Raw genomic sequence first — 22,927 nt, 5'->3', positions numbered from 1 at the left:
CTGAGACGTGTCTAGCAAGGTCTGAAGGGGAAATGCTTGGATGCAACTTGTCAGAGAAATGATTAAAACAAAAATTTTAAGTAAATGCTACTTTATAGCAATTTTTAAAATGGAAATTAGAACGTTTTCCTTTTGTATGTTCCCCCCCCCCCACTCTACACTCTGGACAAGAACTCCATTTCCTTTTTTAAAAAGTATTAAACCTGAATGAGACTGAATTTGATGGAGAAAAGCTGCTGAGGATATCTGCCAGGTTTCTGGTGTCTGGAGGGCCCTGCACTACAGGACACACTGGATCTCACTGACTGACCACCAAGGTTCCAGGAGTCTGGTACTCATGGGAGGAATGCTGAAGTCCTCTGGAGACCCTAGCCCAAGTAACTTTTTTGTTCAAATTTGTAAAATAAAATCTCTCAAAAATGTCCCAGTGAAATAATATGAAGAACTTGCTGATTCAGAATGTGTTATTTCTAAGAAAATCATAAATAATAATGTCTCTGAATAACTGAAATCTTAGAAACAGAGGATCATTCTGGAAAGCCTCCCGATTCTAGGGGTACAAGCATGTCCATAAATGAAGACTGTACACTACATTACTAAAACAGACTGTATCCAACTCAGCAGGTTCTATACAAGCCATTTATTTGAAATGCCAACTATATGTAGGATAAAGTCAGTGTTACATGCTTATCAGTAACAGTAGAAAAATAGAACCAGTGAAAACCTCTGTACAACTGTAATGGTACTCGAAAGAGAAATGTATCGTTTTACAATGCTTCACACAGACGAATTCAAGTTTGGAGGTACCTAAATAAAAATACTATATATTTCTTTAAAAAACACTATGTACAATTGAAGCGTAAACAAGTTTTACAAAGTACTGGTTATGCAGGTTGTAGAAAACACTTGCATAGGACATGAAATCAGTTTAAGAAAAATTTCTGAGCCTTTAGCATTGAAGGCACTTAACTTTATACCAGTAACAGCACAACCACAAGAAACGCAGTGGTGTAGAAGGTCTGACATCTCTCAAGTACAGATGTGCCACATACACAGCAAGTGGAGTTCAGGAACCTTCAGCTTTTCGCCATCCCACCTAAGAGGAGGATTCCACACAGCCTGCCCAGGCAACCTAGGTACATGGTCACGGGCAGGTAGCCAAGGGAAGCTTCCAGAGTTTATCTGATCTCAGACAGAACCCACACACACACACAAACACCAGAGGCTATTTTCAAGACACACAATTCCAAGTAACTTTCTATGAAAACAGCCGCACATTATAATATTCAGAATATGAAAGATTGTTACATAGTATGAGGATTTTCTACAGAAAAAAAATCAAAACGCTTGGCCAGATAATAACTATATGACAGCTATTGAAACTGATAAGACAAAAAGATAACATTTCATAAAACATTCATACAAGTGTTAATGGAAAACAGTAAAATACCTTCCAGCGGTGTGCACAGTAACTCTTTCAGTAAGATTACCTGTAATGAGGTTTGAAAGTAAACCACGTAGTAGACAAAGTGAACCATTGCAGACCCGGGAATAGCACCCATCACTGCAGCTTTAATAGTGACTATGAGAGCTGAAGGTCAACTGAATACTTGAAGTCAAAGAAGCATTTCCCTTTGAATTCAGTCCAAAGATAAAAAGAATGCCTTATAATTGTAAAACAGCTATCTTACAAGTATTTCATGAGACATGTTTTTCCCTAAAAAGCAAATTCAACACTATGAAAATATCTATCTGTGACACCATGTCTCTTACATTAGAACTAGGTGGTACAGACAGTTAATCGGTTACCCTTCCTTCTCCTGACCACGCGGTCTTAGAAGTGGCTACAGTGATGGCCAATCCTGCCAAGAGCATCCAAGAACACCAGCAGTCCTCAAGACCCTTCTCAGAGTCTTTCCACAACTGTATGATGTATTAACAGGAATCAAAGACTTTATATCACCGCATAGAGGACTTCCAAATGAGCAAGGAATCCACGCCCTTGAGGGCTGTTCCTGGGATCAAAGCCAGAAATGACCCACAGAACACTGTTAATTGCGCCCTTGCTCCTGTCTACCACTTCAAAAGCCATAGCAGAACCTCTTTGAGCAAATAAGAAAATGGTTTAATGCTGTTTGCTGCTGTCAGGCTGGGCATAACCACACTTGCAGCAGACCTTGACACATGTCTGGACCTGAGAGAAAGCCTCACAGCGGCTGGCAGGAAGAGGACTGGATGTGAATATTACTTGCAAATCTTCTTAAACTAGGGGGGATCAACCCACTGTACAACCCACCAGCCATGCCTTCATCTCTCAGGTTAAGTTAATGGCAACCTTATATATGACTATGAAAGTCTCTCTCGTGTGAGCTTCCTACCTGGTGCTGGTCAGGAAATAAAGAAATTCTTAGAGATCAAAGCTGACTTGGTAGAGAAACATGACCCAAGCATGTTCTTGTACCTTAAGGCCTTACAGCTAGAAGGGCATGATTAATCGCACCAATTTTCCAAATCTCTGCAAAGTAGCAAATATGGGTAAAAGTGGACCCAGTATTTAGGGATTACAAATCAACAAAAGAACAATTGTCAAGGATTCCTGAATATGATATCAATGCTGCCCTGGCAAAGCTGCCCATCAAGAGGAGAATATTAGATGCAAGGATTCCTGAAGGGCTGAGAGTAGTATTATGAGCCTCGGAACAGGACCGGAGCCTGGCATTCCAGGAGCCACACAGCGGACTGACTGACTTATCTCAGCCTCAGGGCACCAGTAACCAGCCTGTCTTTAGGGAAAAAGAAGAGAAAAGAAAAGCTCTGTCTTGCTGGTTAGTTACTGGGGAGTACTGATGCTTTCACTCCAGAGAATTCGGCCTGAGGCCAGCTGGGAGCCCCAGGCTGGGGAGCTGCACCCTCCTTTCCCCTTCCCCTTCAGCAGGATCAACTTTGTTCAAATGTACAAGATTGTGCCTGCTGCTAGAGCCTGAACCACCTATCAAACGGAAACTCAATAAAGGACGACAAGTGTAAAAAAACCAAAAACCCAAAAACCCAAAAATGAAAAACCAGTTTTTTTTTTGGTTTGTTTGTTTTTTGGTATTGGGGATTGAACCCAGGACGTTGCACTTGCTAGGAGGCGGCAGCACCAAAAAACCCCAGTTTTTGAGGAAGTAAAAAGAAGAATTAATTTCATAGTTTTAGAAAAAGATAAATATGAAGAACTCTGCAAAAACCCTTAGAAGCTAGCAGGTTATTAAAATGACAGGCTAGCTCAGGTCCAGGAACACTTGCCTAGAAATAAAGCTAAAGGGGGGACATGTGGGAATGGGTGTGCGAATGACTTCGGCCTTTCATGCTGTTGCTGTTTCCCTTAGGAGTCGCAGGTGACTTTGAACTTCAATTATTTTTCAAAATCACAAAACAAACAATTACATAAGAAAAGGACCAACAGCCTCTTAAAGAAATCTAACTCTCCTCCTCTGCACTAGCATCTTACTGGTGGTTCTCTAACCTCAACATACAGGAGGCAGTGGAAGTGGTGATTGTCCAAATGGCCCGATTGTCCATGGCCTCAAAAGGAGATCTGGTATTTTTGTGATTTGGTTCTCATTACATTTCTACACCAAGTGAAGTGCCAGTTCCTGTGTCCTAAGTTTCATATTATACATATTTTTTTTCTGAGAGCAACCTTACTCAGACTTCACATTTATCTTAGTACAGCACTGAAAGATTTAATAGATGGGTTCAAAAGCTAGAGGCACATAGCTATTCAACCTACCCTATTAACCAAACTTCACAAGATATATTAAAAGTCCACCAACACCTAACCTAACATACATAAAGATCACATCTGTCTATCTTCTGCAAGTCACATTAATCCACAATCCCACAGATTAAAGCAAGAGTTCCCTCTATACACATAATTTAGCCTGGTAAACTAAGCTATGAAAAGCAAATTTCATAAATTAAATAATAGTATGAACAATGATCACTAATTTTTACAATTACATTTTGGGGATATAAAAATATTTAATGAATTTTAAAAAATGTGTGGGATCAGTAACACTGGTCTAACATGTGGGGGAAAACAGCAAAAAAGAAACAGGTTAGAGATGAGAAAGCTTTTTTTAACACCCAAATTAGGTCCACTCATCCTCATTGTCAGCATCAACACAGAACAGTCTGATTCAGAAGAGAAATATAAAATAATTTGTGTCCAAAAATAAGAACCAAGATGCATTATGTAAAGGTACAATTCCCAATGAGAAACGTAATTGTGTTGTACACCTACAATGTACCAATAAAAGAATTTAATACAAAAAAATATAATTCATGTCCACACATGTATATAACCCCATAGTAAGGAATAGCATAGAATTAACTTTTGTTTCTGAAGAAGAGATTAGACTTTAAAACATACCATCATCTACTAGAAGAGCCAAAATTAAAAAATGAGGACAGAGTCCTGTGTTTTTCCGTCTTTAAAAAAGGAGCCATAAAGGCGGTATGAGCTGATCTCACAGCAAATGAATGGAGCTTAGTATGCAACATCACCAAGGTCAGTGAATGCATTAGTAGCAGCTAACTAGTCAGGCAGCAGAACAAGTGGCGGCAGTCTGCGGTGTGTACACATAGACCGACTTGCTTCCCATCTTTGAGATTATCTACTATTAGGATTTTTAAAAACGTCAGATTATTCCTGAGTGTATATCCACAGGGTAAAGTAGGAAAAGACCATAAGAGAATCTACAGTTTTGGGAGAAATCAGAGTTGTTGACACCCAATAGAAATCTATTTACTTCAAAGTGCATGTAATTCATTTATATGGTAGCTTGTAAAGGCTCCCTAGCCCTGCATAGTTTTAGAGTGTGAGTGATTCATAGTGAGATATATATATATATATATATATATATATATATATATATATATCTATATCTGTGACATATCTGTGAAATATATATATATCTTGAAAAGAGGTTTCCAAATATCCTTCCTATGAGGGAATGTTTAGGAAGTCTCTTTTCTTCTAAGTGCTACGGCTGTATGTTTGTAAAAATACAAAGTGAATGCTCAAATAATGTTTAAGTGATTTAAAAACTCAAATACTAACATATTTACATAGGAGAGTAAGAAAAAAACAGTCCTTAGCTCATACCTTGCCCTTCCAAGGGAGAGGATCAGAAAGACCCCATGTGCTCAGTGTGGTTCAGTAAATGCCAAACCAGCGTCCCTAGTGAAGTTCAAGTAGGACATGTAGTGTTCAGCTGAAAACAAATTTCTTTCTTTTTCTATTTTGTTTTTTGGTGAAAAAGCATTATGTATTATGCTTTTTATAGGACACCAAATTTGAGATATCCTTTGAAAAACATTTAAAAGGAAACATATGCTTACAAATACCAAATAACATCCATAAGACCGAAGCCCTTGTGTTGTTTTTGTTTTTGTTTTTTTCCCCATAGAAAGCAAGACAACTGAAGGCAGCAGGCAGTCATTTCACCCAAGGCAGCCGAGAGTCACACTGAGCGCCAGAAATCCTGTCAGATTTCTGCTGCTTTCTCATTCCAAGGGATACAATTTCCTCAGAACCTCATCAAGTGAGCAAATTCACAATATTCTAATCTGTATGACCAGAATGCTGCAGGGGTCCTGACAGCGTCCACACTGTGAACAAAGTGGCAGCCTTAGCTTGGGCACCAAAGGCTTTTCTGCTTCCTGTTCTTACTGACGTGAAAACTTCAGGACCTGGGACGGACTCTCACTGGGGGAATGAAGACCAGCTCCTAAGACTTACTAAAGAATGACATTAGATGTATGGAGACTGAGCAGGAAGATTTCTGAACTAAAGCAATTACTGAAAAGAGAGGAGCATTTTGATGTGCTGTTCTTTGGAATTTCTATAATTAAAAAATAAACACAGAACTATTTTGTAAGAAAATACATCTTGGTGTGCAATTCAATGCACATGGAAATTGGTAGATGAAAGGTAAAATGCAAAAAAGTATGAAAATACAGTCTTTTAAATGTGGCAATAAAGTTGAACATACTGATATAAAATCAATACAGATAAAATAAATGTACAAGTGCAAAAAATTTCCATCATTTATAAAGAGGGGGAAAAAAAGTGCCAGCTTGCTTGCTCTTTAAAATGGTTTCCTACACAATGGTTCAAATATAAAACAGACATATGCAGCATTCAAAATAACCCTCTTAGCATGCCGTGTGTAATAAACATATATACACATGAAAACCAGAATAAAATAATGTGAAAATGAGCTGGCATCAATAAACTGGTCCGTAAGTTGTTGGGTTACATCATAAATGGAATCTCACCTTTTTTTTTTTTTTTTTTTGTGGTATTGGGGATTGAACTTGGGTCCTTGCACTTGCGAGGTAGGCGGTAGAACCACTGAGCTAAATCCCCAGCCCATAAATGGGATGTTTCACATCTCAGGCACAGACAACTTGGAGGTTGCTCTCAGAGGGCAGACTTTTTGTAGAGGAAGTCTGGCTTGCTCGGAGACCTCCTTCCTCTGCTTATGGAATCTTCCCTTTCCAGATCTGTGCTTCTTTGAGCTCCATGGCCCAGGGACTCACTGTCAGCCAGTCTTCTACTGGATCGCTCTTCTGGAGCTTCGGAGCTACATGCAGAATGTGAAGATGGTCTGGTAGGAGTCAGCCCAAAAGTCAAGTCGGTTTCTACTCCGGTTCGTCCCCTGACATGGGCTGGATCATTACCAGCATTTTCTGGGGCTGCTAAAGGAAAGTCTGACCGTGGGGGAGGTTGCTCAACGACATCCAGACGAATCAGCTCACTCTTCTGTCTGTGTGGATGCCCATCAGAGGAAAGTGGATATTCTCTCCTCACTTCTTCCTGTTTTTTAGGAGAGGTCTGACTAGGTTGGCAGGCTGACTTTAAGCCACTTGGTGATGCCTTATTGTGGCTATACAAATCGGGACCAAAATATCCACTGTGTGAAGGGGAAGGGGTGCGTCTGCCAGGAGCAGGAGTAGAAGGTCTGCAAGCAGCATTTGAGAAGTCATAGAAATCCGGGTATTCCTGCTGACTTTCTCTAGCATCTGTTTTTTGCTCTAGTGTATGTTTTTTCCGAGAAGTATGTGTATGTCTCTGTGGAATACATGAGAGATGCTGGGGAGGCCCTGTTCCTGCTTCAGAAACTGGCTGGCTTATTTCTGTGTCTGCAGCAAGTTCTGGAAGCCTCCTGTCCTTGAGTGACAGTGTGGATACCCCCATGGCGATATCTGGCATCAGATCATTCAGCACAGGCTGTGTACACTGAGACACAAACAAAGGGGGAGGGTTAAAAAGAAAGCCCAGGGTGTGATGGCGCATGCCTGTAATCCCAGCACTCGGGAGGCTGAGGCAGGAGGATCACTGTGAGTTCAGAGGCCAGCCTGGGGAACACTGTGAGTTCAGGGCCAGCCTGAACTACAAACGGAGACCCTGCCTCAAAAAAATCTAAAAACAAAAACAAAACAAAGGAAAGGGAAAGGGAAAAAAGGCCCAACAATTCCTCCTGGTCACTGAGTTTGTTTCCTGATGGTAAACGTAATACGTAATACTTGCTTAATTTAAGAATTTTTAAAATACAGAAAATTATAAAGCAGAAAAAACTCCTAACTTGCCCTACAGAGACAATCAGTTAACATTATGAAATATTTACTTCATCTTCAATTTTCACAATCAGTGTACATATAATCCTGTCACTAAATTTTCTTTGTGATCACTATTTGAAATTACTGAATCATGTTCCACTATTAACTATTCTTCTACTATTAGGTTATTTCCTTTTTTTGAGACAGCATCTTACCATATAGTCCATGGTTGGCCTTGAACTTGCTATGTAGCCCAGGCTGGGCCTGAACTCTGGATCCTCCTGCCTCAGCCTCTGGACTGCTTGCATTACAGGTGTGTGTCACTACACCCAGTTTTCAATTTTTTATTATAATCAAGACTACAATGAACGTACTAACAAGTTACCTTAAAGGGGGTTTAGGGGTCAGGAAGAGCAGAGAGAGCAGCTCAAGAGGGATAAGAATGTGAGAAAGGCTCTAGTTTGACTCCACATGTACACTAACCCATCGCTTCCAATAAGCCCTTTTTATTGAAGCTTCTCTGAACACATGTATTTTTCATATTTTTTTTCTATTCAATGCTACTGATAGCACATGATACAGTAGGAAGACTTAAAAATCACTGTTTTTCTCAAATGTATTACATAAAGCAGTTCAACTTCAGCTGCAGTACAAAAGCAGGTGCAGAATCCTCTCAATTACCACCTACTTGCCCTGGCTCCTGAGGCTCCAAGTCAAACAAGGAGCTGAAAGTGAGCTGGCCAGAGACAGAGACATGCATGAGAACTCGCTTTCTGCTTGTTTTCTGAGTGGGGAGTCTTTGCCACATCGGTCCTGCTGGTATGCCTCGCTCTAACTAATTTCTCTTAATTGTCCCACCAAAGCATTTGGTAAAACAGCAGTCAGGGACAGATTCTAGGCATGTGCTTGATCACATTAGGACACCGACGTGTCCATTTGTCCTGCTCAGTCACGACACTACTCCTTACACTGGCAACTAAGATAAGGGTGACGTTCTTTGTACCCATCTCGTACCTCCAGTCTCTTGGCTCCTGCCCTTTCCCAGAGGCTGATACTAGCTTTCTTCTCTCTCTCTTCACACCCGTCTGTTGCATACGCTGAGCCTGTAGTAACACTTCCGAGCCTGGTCAGTCCCAGTGGGGCTCAGGGAGCCAAGGGAATAGTTTCTAGTAACCCATACCCTTCCATTTGGGGCAAGTGACTTGGATGTTAACTTACCATTTGTTTCTCAGAGGCTACTGCTACTGAGGCAGCAGCGGCTGCAGCAGCGGTGGCAACTGTCTGTCTCCCCAGTCCTGCGGTGGTGGTACAATCAGGTGGCGCTGCTTTAATACTTGGCAAATAGACTGGGGGAGGGCCAGCTTTGGGTGCTGTTCTGGAGTGAAACAGCGAATGATTACAGGGGTAAGAAAATGAACGTGAAGGGTGCTGACTAGGAGGTCTTTGTTTCCAGCCTGCTTTGAGTTGGTTATGGATTGGGGTGGCTGGAGGGTGGTATGGAGGGGGTGGTGGGGGCAAGGGGGGATGGAAGGCCACAAAGGAGTCCAGGTCTGTAAACATGGTTTCTGCAGTAGGGGTACTGTTAATGCGACATCTTCCAGGCTGTCTCATTGTCAGGAGTGGACTTTCATCCCCAAAACGTTCGTCAGGAAAGAATTTGTGAGGGTTCTAAAACAAGATTAAAAAACAAAGGACATTTATTAGCAGATTTCATAGATGGCAATTTACAGGGTGAGAGAGTTAAGTCAAGTATCTAAGAAAACCACCTTTAACAAGAGTATACGTTAATAGAATTTTCTAAGCCAGAAGCCCAGGGAAAAAATCACCTTAATAATAGTACGAAGGACAGAGAGCAGGCTAGGAAGCTTAAGATAGAGCTATCTAGGAGAGCTGCCCTCCCGACTATTCCGGCAAGCAGGTCATCTCTTGCAAGACTAGGTAAGTACTTTAGGGATAGAAACCACAGCGGGGGAAAAATCCCCAACCAAACAAAAACCAAGAACCTTAAAATAGCCTGGTGCCTTGTCTAAGATGCCAGTGCCCTATTTACCCAGGATCAAGGCTGATGAAGTCTGAAGTCAGAGGCAAGAAGTTGTTTGTACCACTTGACCAGATGAAGTTAAATTTTACTCAAGGCTCTGATTTAGTGGCTGTGATCCCACTACTTTACAATCCTATCCTAGCTGCAAAACCAGTGGACTGGCCTTGTACCTGATAATTACTAGAGATGAGTTTTTTCTCTGCTAGGATTTTAGGCACTCATGCCATGATTCTTATGGTTGGGTTTGAACCTTTATGCAAAAAATTTGTTTTGAGGGAACAGAGAGGAAACGAGGGGTGCATACTGGAAACCTGCAAATATCATAGTAAATATAGTAACCACAAATTCCAGTGACCAAACCAGTATTCGTGTGGTTCAGAATTTTCTACTTCCTATGCCATTTCTATTGGGATGGAACTTTGCAGAAGTCACCATTTGGATGTTTGTTATGCACCAGAAACACAGGTGCTTTACGTACAGCACCTCCTGTCTTTCACAATTCTTTTTACAGGCAAGGAATCTGATGCTGAGTGGTGAAGCATCTTTATTCAAGTTAACCAACTAGTAAGCAGAAGAATCACTGTGTGCTCAGTCCATCCCACCATGCTGCCTCTTCCCAGGAGGAACCTGCAGGCTACCAGAGGTAGCAAAAGAGCATGTACAGAGAAAGAGCAGGCAGCCAGGGCTTCTGGGCATGTGTACCACTCTGGCTGGCCAATTATCAGGCATCCCTCTTTAAATAGTTTAATGCCATGTTCTACCTGCAAAAGCTCTGCAGCGGCATCTGCAAGCCCAAACTCCCTCAGCACTCGAATCTGGATCTCATAGCTGACAGTGGCACCTTCCCCACAGTTCAGTGCATAGGCTCTCTGCACCTGCTCGGTGTGTCGTAGCTCCTGTAGGCGTCTGACCATGTCCTTCATGATGAGGAGACGAGGAACTGGAAGGAGAAAGATAGTATGTAGGAAAAATTCCTGAGCTACATAAAAGAATACCCAGTGAGCATAACAACAGCAACAAAAAACCAGCATGTGTTTTATATCAGTATCTTCTCAAAAATTTTTTAAGATAGTAATTTAATTTCCTGCCAACATATTAATTTGTATGTCTCTAGTTTTCAAGGCTTTAAAATTTCAATACCAAACAAATCCTAGGTTGTATTATTTTTAGTCCACAGCTCAAATATAATTTACTTGCTTGTATTCTCTTCCCAATCTCAAGATATTTCCTAAGTCTTTTAAATATATTCATTCTCAGGACTGGGGATGTAGCTCAGTTGTAGAGTTACTGTGTGGTACGTGCAAGGGCCTGTTTCCATCCTCAGAAAAATAAACATAAACAAAATAAATAAATATAAACAAATAAATAAACAATCTTTTATTTAAACAATTGAGTCCTGACTATGTACTCAGGGATTGGACTTAGGTATTGGGTATTTCACAGAATGAAAGATGCAATCTCTTTTTCTTTTGGTAACAGGGATCGAACTCAGGGCCTTGCACTTGCGAGCCAGGCGCACTGCCACTGAGCTACATCCCCAGCCTGAAAGATGCAATCTCTACCCCCTAAAATGTCGTGCTGTGTTGACTTTAACTCAGTAAATGAGCACATTATGGGGTCAGAAATGCTCCTGGAGAGAAATAAACAAAGGGTGTTCAAAGCCTGAGAGGAAGAGGCACCCAGCCCAGACTTGGGGCAGAAAGGAAAGGTTTCTTACATAAAGGGAACTCCTTGTAGAGTCTCAAAGAATAAGGGAGAACTTGGCAGATGAAGAAATTGTGGAGTCCAAGAAGGACTAGGTGCGTATACAACATACACGCAAGACAGTCCAGCCCCAGTAGCTGGCCTGCCAGCAGTAGGGCTCAGTTATGTAAGCCAGCAAGTGTTAAGAGAAGAGCCTGGGAAGACGAGCAAGGACAGATCATGGTTATTACAGAATTTAATTGCATCCTGTAGTCAACGGCAGGATGAGAGCAGTGGTGTGCTGAGTGTACTGTGACATTATGCAAGGCAAGGGGAGGCAAACTGGCCTTCGGCTAAACCAAGTTAGCCACCTATTCTTCTATGGAAAGTTTTATTGGCACACACCCCTACTCATTCATTAGGTATTGTCTATGGCTGTGTGACAGCTAAGTACAGTGGTACCTTGGTTCACAAGCTTAATTTGTTCAGTTTTGAAAAAGACAGCCATGTTTGTGTTTGCATGGGAAAGATGGCTGTGGTTGTGTTTGTCCCTTGATGCAGTTTACAAATAAAAACAAAATTTTGTCAAACGCTTCTGTTTGCACACCAAATTCTATGCAAACAAAAGTGTTCGTGAACTGAAGCACCACTGTGGTTGTGATAAAGACTATATGGCCCACAGAGTCTAAAATATCTATGATCTGGTCTTTAAAGAAAAAGTACATCAACCCTAGGGGAAAGAGCAGAATATCAATTAAGAATGTGAGCTAAGGCTGTGGCCACACGGCTAGAGAGAGGTGATGAAGTCTATAAATAGTTGTGATATAAACTGACTGGAGTGCTGACAGAATATTACTTTTAGGGGAAAGTGGAGCCAGGGTTTATGAAGTGCTTATTTTGTGCCAAGCAAACTCCTAAGCATATTACTCATGATACTTCATTAAATCCTCACAACAATCCTTGAGAGGAGACATTATCCCCATTTCACAGATGAGGAAATTAATGTTCAGGGGAGAAAACAGATTGTTCAAAGTCACACAAATAAAGTGGCAGAACCAGGATCCGAGTCCATCAATCTTCTCCAATAGTCTACACAGCCTTTCATTAGAGAGGTGGGCAAGCATGTGGGAAACACCTAGGGTGACACCAGAACAGGACCACACCTCAGTAGCTAAACTAGTGATGAGTCTTATTACCATGAGCATATGTCATTGTGAATGTTTTGGGGCTTTTCTGATTACATTCTAAGACAAAATTATGGTGATTTCAACTGCATTAACTTAAGCCTAAAAAACTACTACCAAACCTTTAAAATCTGCACAAGTCAGCTAAGCAAATATTTCTCTTCATTCTGTTATTCAAAGTATACCTTAAGTACAAGGCACCAGACCTAAAATAAAATGTATGCATTCAATGAAAAGTTCTGCCATCACTGTCTTTTATCCTTTACTGAAACAGATATTTACAAGAAGAAAGGAATGGTGCCATTTTCACTGCTATAGTTTGCTGAGTTTTATTTATTTTTACTTTATTCACTTTTTGGAGACAGGGTTTTGCTATGTTGCCTAGTCTTAGTCTCAAACTCCCAGGCCTAAGTGCGCCTCTCACTTCAGCCACCTGAGTAACTGGAACTACAGGCGTGTGTCAGCAGGCCCAGCTGTTGGTCTTTATTTTGCATTTTGCAATTGCTAAGGCAATTGGCAAGAGCTAGAAAGTGCTGACCACCAGATTTTTCTTACCTTAGAAATTAACATTAGAGATCACAAGTTAAAGCCATTATTAACTGACTGATGCTCAGGTGTTTCTGGACATGATAGCTATACCTCAATCTATGGCCAATTCCCCCACAGTTGTAAGACACAAGTCTACACTTTGGTAAACTTCACAGAGAACAGCCTGGAAAACTGAGCCTCTTGGGAACCAAGAGTGATCACATTTTGGGGGGCCGCCGGCAGATTCAACGGTGTAAGTTCATATTACTCTACCAAAGGTTATTACTGTATGTGGAAAATATGCTACAGTGATGAAAATATCTGTATTCCTTTAAACAAGTGGTTTTCAACAGAGGTGATTTTGCCCCATAGGGCACATGTGGCAATGTCTAGAAATACAAGCTTCAAAACAGTGTTACAAAGGTAGGGGTGTATGTGTGTGTGCACACACATGTGCTACTGGCATCTAGGGAATACAGGCTGGGTGTTGATAACAACCATCCACTATACACAGGACAGCTCTCTACCATGTAGGATTATTCAGCTCTAACAAATAGGGCCAGGGCTGAGAAACCTTAGGCTCAAGTGAAAAACTTATTAATGATTATTTCAATTATGCACATTTATTAAGATAAAATACAAAACAAAAATAATAGCTTATAAATATTTAATCTTTAAGAACAATGCATAAAGAGTCCTGAAATGTGGAATTAAGTGTGCATGTACACACACGAGTCCAAATATCAGCAATCACAAAAAAATGTAAGATTGTTCATTTAAATATAAATGCTTCATAAAAGGACCTAGCTTACCTGGAATTTCATTGGCTACAACTGAAGGAGGGCTTGACTGGTTAGTGCTGATCTGCTGGTGGCTGATCATGTGGCAACACTGTGGCACAGCATTGCCGACCATGTAAAGCGTGTCTGGCACGTTGGACATTCTAACCATTCGCAAGCGCACGAGGTCTGTTTGTTCCACCATCATCTCGTCTAGCACTGACTAAAACAGAAATTCAGGGTGAAGAGAATTGGTCAACCCTAAATCATAAATGAAGCAGGATTATGATTTTTACCATATATAAAGGGAATTCATTTATTGTTTATCATTTAAGAAGTTTTATTTATTTATTTTCAGTACTGGGAATCAAACTCAGGACCTTGCACTTGCCAGGCAGGCGTGGTGTCACTGAGCTACATCTCTGGCCCTTATGAAGTTTTAAATTAGTGGTGAAAAGAGAAAATACTCCTACTTCTTTAATTTCTAAAAACTCTTTCTGGAGTATCTTTCTAAAGACACAATCATCCTCTAAAAAAAAAAAAATCTGCTTTTTTTGTTTGTTTTGGTACCCGGGATCAAGCTCGGGACCTTCTGCTTGCAAGGCAGGCAGTGAAATGAAAATTCTGCTTTTAATTATAAGTTTCTGAAATTTGAAGGTCATAAAATTATTCAGAAGTAAGTTATACACAAAATTATTATAAAGAAAACAATGTAAACATGTGCTAAGTATCAGATCCAATAAAAATGTTCAAAATATTAAAAACTGATACTAAACTTAACACATCTACTTTTGTTAAATCAGTTTCAAGCACATCTATCTCATCTAACTCCAGAACAACCAAAATGAGATGCTATGTAAACATTTTCCACGTATACTGGGGGAAATCATCCTCTCAGTCAGCGGTGGGCACAGCCCTCTGAGGAACAGGGAAGCTCCAGAGAACCACCTGACTGCTTTCAGCTACCCCAGTCTGGAGACAAAGGAAACAAGGTTGGTCAAGGCCAGATCTGACTTCTGTGAAGGCCTCAGCTACATGAGTAACATTAAGCACTGCATTTATTTATAAAGACCAGATCCAACCATTCTTTTTCCTGTTTTAGAACTATTAAAAATGCTAGCCATCCAATAAAAGGTATATTAACCTAGTCAATAAAATAGATTTCTCACAAATCCTTTATTTTTTTATTTTTATTTTTTTGGTACTGGGGATCGAACTTGGGACCTTGCGCTTGTGAGGCAGGCACCAGAACCACTGAGCTAAATCCCTGGCACAAATCCTTTATTTTGATATTGGAAATTCTAGAAATTAAAACAAGAAAAAAATTTAAGTCAACTTCATTCTATGCCACAGCACATTATTTTGCCTGTTAGAATTTATTTCAGAAAAGTTGCTAGTGATTCTTGATTTTAAAGACTGTTAGCTACTCAAAAGGTCATCCCAGGGCTGGGGATTTAGCTCAGTGGTTCTGGCGCCTGCCATGCAAGCGCAAGGTCCCAAGTTCCAGCCCCGGTACCAAAAAAAAGGTCATCCCAAAGTTTTTATGTGTGAATACATCGTTAAAAATTATAGGGTTTAGGGCCGGGGATTTAGCTCAGTGGTTCTGCTGCCTGCCTCACAAGCGCAAGGTCCCCAGTTCGATCCCTGGTACCAAAAAAAAAAAAAAAAATTACAGGGTTTTGCCAGGCATGGTGCTGCACACCTGTGATCCCAGCACTCAGGAGGCAGAGGCAGGAGGATCACTGTGAGTTCGAAGCCAGCCTGGGCTACATTGTGAGTTCAAGGCCAGCCTAAACTACACAGTGAGACCATGTCTCAAAGAAAAAAAGAAAACAAAATTACAGGGTTTCACTGTTGTTATCTTATTTTTTGGGAGAAATTTTGTTACAGTATACATAACGCTAATTACTTACTAGGCTTGAAATTTTGTCTTAGTTTGTACACTAATTCTAAAACTAAAGCCAACTCTCAAAAGTCAACTATTATAGAACTATAAGAGATGTGTTTAGTTTATCAAGGAAGACAAAATGAATGGAATTCTTTCAGAACATTTTCCCCATCCTCAAGATCATAACATACTGACAACTATTTCAGTAACATGCTAACAATTTGCAAGGCAATTACTTTACAAGGGAACATCATGAGAAAAATGCATTTTAATATGGTCTAAGTTTTTTTTGTGTGTGATACTGGAGGTCGAATTCAGGACCTTCCGCTTGTATGGCAGGTTCGGCACCACTGAGCTAAATCTCCAGCCTGGTCTAAGTTTTAAACATGTTTGATAATTAAATATTTCAGAAAACTATTTTGTTAAGCAGTCAAACTAGAATTTACTTTCATCTTTCCTAATGCTGGACATTTAGGCCATTTCCAAATATTTAAATAATGCACAATAAACATTTTTGTGCATTTTTTTTAGACAGGGTCTCACTGTGTAGTCCAGGCTGTCCTCAAACTTGCTGCCATCCTTCTGCCTCAGCCTCCCAAGTGCTGGGATTACAGGCATGCGCCACCCCATTGGGCTATGTGTATGGTTTGTAATAAAGTTGTCTAATACCTTCAAGTGGTTTCATTACCTTTGCTTCTTCCACATAAGGGGAGAACAGCCGAGGTCGAACATATATACCAGCATTTTTTTGCCGTAACCAGGCATTTGACTTTCCACCTTCTGTTGTAGGAAGCATATCTGATGGGGGAGTACTAATTAAACCTCTTTTCATCTTAAAAAACAAAAACAAAACAATACTTTTTTTTAATGAACTGAAGGTCTGCGTGGAATTACGAGTATCATCAAGACAAATATATACGTCAAAACAAAGTTTACCATTTAAATGAAAACTTAGGAATGTATGTGAAATTTAGAAATACCTCAAATGCTTAAAAATATTGAAAGGATTCAGCTATAAGAAGGTACTACAATTTCCCATTTTTCTGAGTTTTTAAAAAGAAAAGGACATGTTAATTTTTCCCCTTACTTATCTCTGCTCCCAACTCCTACAAAGACAAAATAAGAACATCAACTAGGCCTCTCTTTATAGCACAAAGACATTGGAATCCTCATCTAACAGCCATGTGACCAGGAGTATCTTGTCTCACCTGGGCCTCACCTCATAGGGTCCCGTAAGGCCCTAAAAGTGGGGCACTACACAATTAACTGTATGTTGTGGTCTTGCTGTTTCCTTAATTGATCCTAGAAAACAAATCAAGTCCCTTAGCTCCAAAGGTGGCAGTAAAGATTAAGTAAAGGACAGGGACTGGAGGTGTAGCTTAGCGCTACCCCATTTGCCTAGCTGTGTGAGGCCCTGGGTTCTATCTTCATATCATAAAAATACGACCAACGACAAAAAACCAAATAAAGGCAAAGCAGATAAAAGCATTTGCTTAGCATCTAACAAGAGAGCATGAAGGTTAAAATCTTCAATAGGGACTTCATTGCTAGGCATGAAACAAAAGCAGAGATTTATTTATTTATTTTTGGAACCAGGGATCGAACTTGGGTCCTTCCACTTGCAAGGGAGATTTATATTTTCTAATCAAAGTTCTAAAGTATTTTTCTAAACTATATACAGGATTCAATTTGGTTTGAATCCTAGGCTTCAAACAAAACCATAATTGAGTTTCTCCAACATCACTCTTATTAAATATGATAGCACCTAAGTGATGCACTAGTTAAAACTATTTTTAATTAATAAAACATACCATTTTATAGTATTTAAAATACAGAGAAAAGAAAAACTCAATACACTGATAGCAACTGAGATTATGTTGTTTCCTTCCAGTGAGTTCCAAATGAATTTTTACATAACTGATTTCTAGTAGACAAAAATACATATTTTGTTTCCTCCTTTTTAAAGTTATATTTCATCATTAGCATTTTCCATGTTAGCATTAGTCTTCTTAGGACAACAAATTGTCCTGTTGAGTAATCATACCATACTTTAATTTCTCCTGTTATTAGAAATTTAAGCTATTGCCAAATAGGTAAACGACATTAAACATCTTTATACATATATGTGTACACACATGCACACATAAGAGACACACACACACACACACACACACAATTCCTAATAGTATTTCTCAAAAGAAACATCAGAGGCAAAGTTACCTGGTCAAAGGTGAAGTTATCAGATCAAAGAATAAGAATACTTTGATGGCTCTTGATAACGTTTTTAATGTTACCCATCTGGACTGCTGCAATACATAATGCTCTATCAATATACCACTGTACTTCCCCTATGGGATAGTAACAGCATTTCAAAGATTAATTACTGAAATGGTAAAAAAAAAAACCCAACAGCTTTTTTTTTTGCTTTATTTGGTTCATGATTACAGGACTGAGGGCCAGGGATTTAGCTCAGTGGTTCTGCTCCCTGCCTTGCAAGTGCAAGGTCCCGAGTTCGATCCTTAGTACCAAGAAAAACAAACAAACAAACATACAAGACTGAATATTTTTTACAATCAGATTCCATAAATAGTTTTCCTAGATTTTTTGTTTCGATTCAATAGGGATTAAGTTTGTGTGCAATGAAATAACTGTTTAACTTAAATTTCTTCTTTCCTACTAATCAGTTAATTTAGCACCAAACTGATTTGTCACAGCTCATTTATTTTAATTCTTTTTTTTTGTTTGTTTGTTTTTGTGGTACTGGGGATCGAATTCAGGACCTTGAGCTTGTGAGGCAGGCACAGTGGCACTGAGCTAAATCCCTGGTACTATTCTGTTTAATTCTTATATTAGGACTTTTTCTGGGCTATTCTGTCTTGTCTGTTATGCTAGCATTCTAAGTTAGACATTAGCATTTTATTTTTTAAAATTCTTTTATTGGTACATTTTAGGTATACAGTATGTTTACATTTATCATTGGGTGCTTGTACCTGTACCTGATGTATCTTAGTTCTTATTTTTTCCCCATTACCTGTGCGCCCTTCACCCCCCTCCACCCTTCCCTATTTACATAGACATCATTTCCATTTTTTTTCTTTTCTCATAATTTTTCCTTTCCCTTCTTTCCTTTCCCCTTCCCCTCCCACCACGACTACACCTTTGGACCTTTACCTATTTCAAATTATCAATTATTCATTTTAATCATTTTAATCCTTATTTACACTTTCAGTTTCTCATACTAGAGATACTATTTGGTATTTGCACATGTGTGCCCTATTTATTTCACTTAAGAGTATGGCCTCAATATGCATCCATTTAGCTATAAATGACTAGTTTCTCATTCTTTATGGCTGAGTAGTACTCCATTTTATAAAAAAACCCACATCTTCTTTATCCAGTTTTCAGCTGATGGGCACTTGGGCTGTTTCCAAACTTTAGCTATTACAAATTGTGCCACTATAAACATGGGTGCACATATATCGTTGTGGTAAGATTCTTTTAATTCTTTGGGGAAGATACCCAGCAGGGGAATAGCGGGGTCAAATGGGACCTCTAGTCCTAGTTCTCTGAGGTATCTCCATACTGACTTCCACAGTGGTTGCACCAGTCTGCACTCCCACCAGCAAAGAAGGGCGCCTTTCTCCCCACACCCCCGCCAGCATTTGTTATTGGTTGATTTCATGATAGCAACCATTCTTTCTGGGTTGAGAGACATTAGTATTTAAAAATGTTTTACCTCTAGAAAAGTTATCCTTTCTTTATTCTGTACTTTTTGAAGAACTTTAGAAGAATGACCTCAATCTAAGCCTGAACCTCAAGAAACTAGAAAAATAAAAACAAACTCACTCCAAGTTAGTAGAAGGTAAGAAATAATAAAGATTAAGGCACAAGTAAATGAACTTGACACAAAAAATACAATATAGAAAAGTTCAATAAAGTGAAGCAGTTGGGCTTTTTAAAAAGATAAGCAAAATCAACAAAACTTTACGTAGACTAAGAAAAGACTCAAATTCTTCAAAACAATTGAAGAATACTAATTCTTCTAAAATTATTTCAAGAAATCAAAGAGGAAGGAATACTTCCAAATTCATTCTATGAGGCCAGCATTATCCTGAAACCAAAATTGGACAGACACAACAACAAAAAGGAAAACTACAGGACTAGTATCCCCAATGAACACAAATGTAAAAATCTAGTAAGAAAATATTAGCAAACAATTCAAAAGCACACCAAAAAGATCATCCACCAAGATTAATAAGCAGGATTCATTCCAGGAATACAAAGATGGTTCAATCAATAAATGTGACATACCACATTAACTTAACAAGGGACACAAGATCATTTTTATAAATGTAGCAAGTCATATGGTCATTTTTATAGATGCAGAAAAAACATTTGACAAAATTCAATATCCTTTCATGATAAAAACTCAACAATTAGGTACAGAAGGAACATATCCCAACACAACAAAGGCCATATATTACGAACCCACAACTAACACCCTACTTAAAAGTTGAAAGGTTTGGAATAACACAAAGATGCTCATCCTTGCCACTTCTATTCAGCATAGCACTACTCAAGTCCTAGCCACAGCGATTAGGCAAGAGAAAGAACAAAATGCATCCAATCTGGAAATAAAGAAGTACAACTCTCCCTGTATGCAGATGACATGATCTGCAGAAAACCTTAAAGGAACCACCAAAAAAATCTGCTGGATCTAACAAATTCACCAAATAGGACACAAAAATCAGTAGCATTACTATGTACTAATAATGAGCTATAGGAAAAAGAAGTAAAGAAAATAATCCCATTTGCAAGAGCTACAAAAAACACATAAAATACCAAGGAATAAATTTAACAAAGGAGGTGATCTCTACACTGAAAACTATAAAACACTAAAGAAACTGAAATAGATACAAATAAATGGAAAGACATCCTGTGTTCACAGATTGGAAGAATAAACATTAAAAATGTCCAGGGCTGGGGATTCAGCTCAGTGGCACTGCGCCTGCCTTGCAAGCTCAAGGTCCTGAGTTTGATCCCCAGCATGGGTGGGTGGGGGGTTTTCACATTCCTCAAAGCTATCTAAAGAGCCAATGCAATCCTTATCCAAATACCAATGACATGTTTCATAGAAATAGAAAAAAAAAAATTCAAACTTTATATGGAACCATGTAAAACTTGAATAGCTGAAGTAATCTCAGAAAAGAAAAAAGCTAGAGGAGGGCATCACATTTCCTGACTTCAAAGTATACCACAAAGCTAGTAATCAATGGCATAAAAATGAACACAAAGACCAATGCAACAGAATAGGAGGCCCAGAAATAAATCCTTATTTATTTATTTATTTATTTATTATTTATTTATTGGTACCAGGGATTGAACTCGGGTCCTTGCGTTTGTGCAGCAGGCAGTGAAACCACTGAGCTAAATCCCTGGCCTAAATCCATACATTTAAAGTCAACTGATTTTAGACAAAGGTGCCAAAAATACATAATGAAAAGGATACTTGAAACTTGGGGGAAACCCAAATAGCTTCTTTAGCTTCAGTTGCTTTTAGTTAGCTAACCCCTCCCCCCAAAAATCACTAATTCTAGAGGTCATGTAGCTGAGAAACACATTATTAGTTTCCTACTAGCTTTGGCTGGAGGAAACACTGCTAAGTATAGCTTATGATAATCATGGCTGTTTAGGCTGCTTTTCAGAACTCAAAGGCTGTTTTTATCAAAATAATTGAGTCTCTCATTTAGGCCTGATCAAGTATTTGATGGGAGAGCTTCTGATGCCAGGAAGCTGAAAAACCATCCTCAAATTATGCTAATGGAGCCATTTTCTGAATATGTGTCTCATGAACAGCCATGAAGTTTGACTACACATGTGCAGACTACAGATTCCTTCACCTCCAATCACCTTTCTCCATGCTTTAAATAATTGTCCAATAAATATCCTCAGACCCTATCCTCAGGGAGGTGGATTTGAGACTTGGTTCTCTCCCCTATGCTTGGCTACTTTGTGAATAAACTCTCCCTTTTGCAAAACTTGTCTCAGTGATCGACATATTTGGTGAGGAAAATGGGCCTGGTTTGCTAACAGTCTCTTTAATAAATGGATATCCAGATAATGGATATCTACATACAGCAAATGAAATTATTTCTGTATCTCTCACCATTCACAAAAACCAACTCAAAATGAATTGAAGTCTTAAAGTAAGACCTGATATTATGAAATTACTGGAAGAAAACACAGGAAAAGCTCTACAACATTGCACTAATAAGCAAGGACTTTTTGAAAAAAATTCTGAAACCATGGTCAACAAAAGCAAAAATAGACAAATAGGATTACATCAAACCAAAAAATTCTGTGCAGCAAAGCAAATAACTAACAGAGTGAAGACAGCCTATACAGAATGGGAGAAAATATTTTGAAACCACACATCTGATAAGTTAATATCCAAAATACATACGGAACTCAACAGCAAAAAGCTCCCAAAATAACTTGATTTTAAAACAGGCAAAAACCTGTAATAGACATTTTTCACAAGAGGACATATCAGTGGCCAATAGGCATATGAAAAAATGCTCAACATTACTATTATCAGGAAAAGACAAAAACCCTAACGAGGTACTAACTCTAGTTACAGTAGCTTTCAGGAAAAAGACAGTGAGTGCTGATGAGGAAGTGGAGAAAAGGATACCACTGCATATTGTTGGTGGAAATATAAATTAGTACTGCCACTATAAAAAACAGTATGGAGGTTCCTCAAAAAATTAAAAACTGAACCTCCATATGGCAAGCAACTCTGCTACTGGGTATATAGCCAAAGGAAATGAAACCAGTTCATGTCTGTTTCATTCAGACATCTGTATTCCCCTGCTTATTTCAGCACTGTTCACTATAGCCAATTGGTGGACTCAACCTAAATGTACACCAATAGATGAGTGGATAAAGAAAATGTGGAATATACACACAATAGAGTATTATTCAGACTTTTCAAAAAAGGATCCTGCTATTTGTCAACACAGATGAACATAGATGACATTACATTTAGTGAAATAAGCTAGGCACAGAAAGACAAATACCGAATGGTTTCATATGTAGAATCTAAAAAAGCTGATCTCATAGCAGTGAAGAGTAGACTAGCTGTTACCAGAGGCATGGGAGGGTTGCGGGAGATGGGTAGAGGCTGATCAATGGTTACAATGTTAGAAGGAAG

The 22,927-nt window shown here is 39.1% G+C and overlaps 1 protein-coding gene across 1 annotated transcript in view; it reads right to left on the bottom strand.

Annotated features, from left to right (window-relative positions):
* Window positions 1–625: 625 nt before the first annotated feature.
* Btbd7 (BTB domain containing 7) overlaps window positions 626–22,927 on the bottom strand; it is a 107,479-nt gene continuing 85,177 nt past the window's right edge. The window contains exons 7-11 of the mRNA XM_004837039.4: window positions 16,403–16,546; window positions 13,860–14,049; window positions 10,414–10,592; window positions 8,830–9,279; window positions 626–7,291 (exon numbers count right to left, since the gene is read on the bottom strand). Coding sequence (XP_004837096.3) covers window positions 6,473–7,291; window positions 8,830–9,279; window positions 10,414–10,592; window positions 13,860–14,049; window positions 16,403–16,546 — 1,782 coding nt within the window. The 3' untranslated portion in view covers window positions 626–6,472. The remainder of the gene's footprint in view (window positions 7,292–8,829; window positions 9,280–10,413; window positions 10,593–13,859; window positions 14,050–16,402; window positions 16,547–22,927) is intronic.

The sequence above is a fragment of the Heterocephalus glaber genome, unplaced genomic scaffold (genome assembly GCF_053883595.1).
Source record: "Heterocephalus glaber isolate CG9 unplaced genomic scaffold, H.glaber_assembly_v1.0 deba00001608, whole genome shotgun sequence".
Taxonomy (NCBI): Eukaryota; Metazoa; Chordata; class Mammalia; order Rodentia; family Bathyergidae; genus Heterocephalus; species Heterocephalus glaber.
This window is presented reverse-complemented; position numbering and strand designations above follow the sequence as displayed.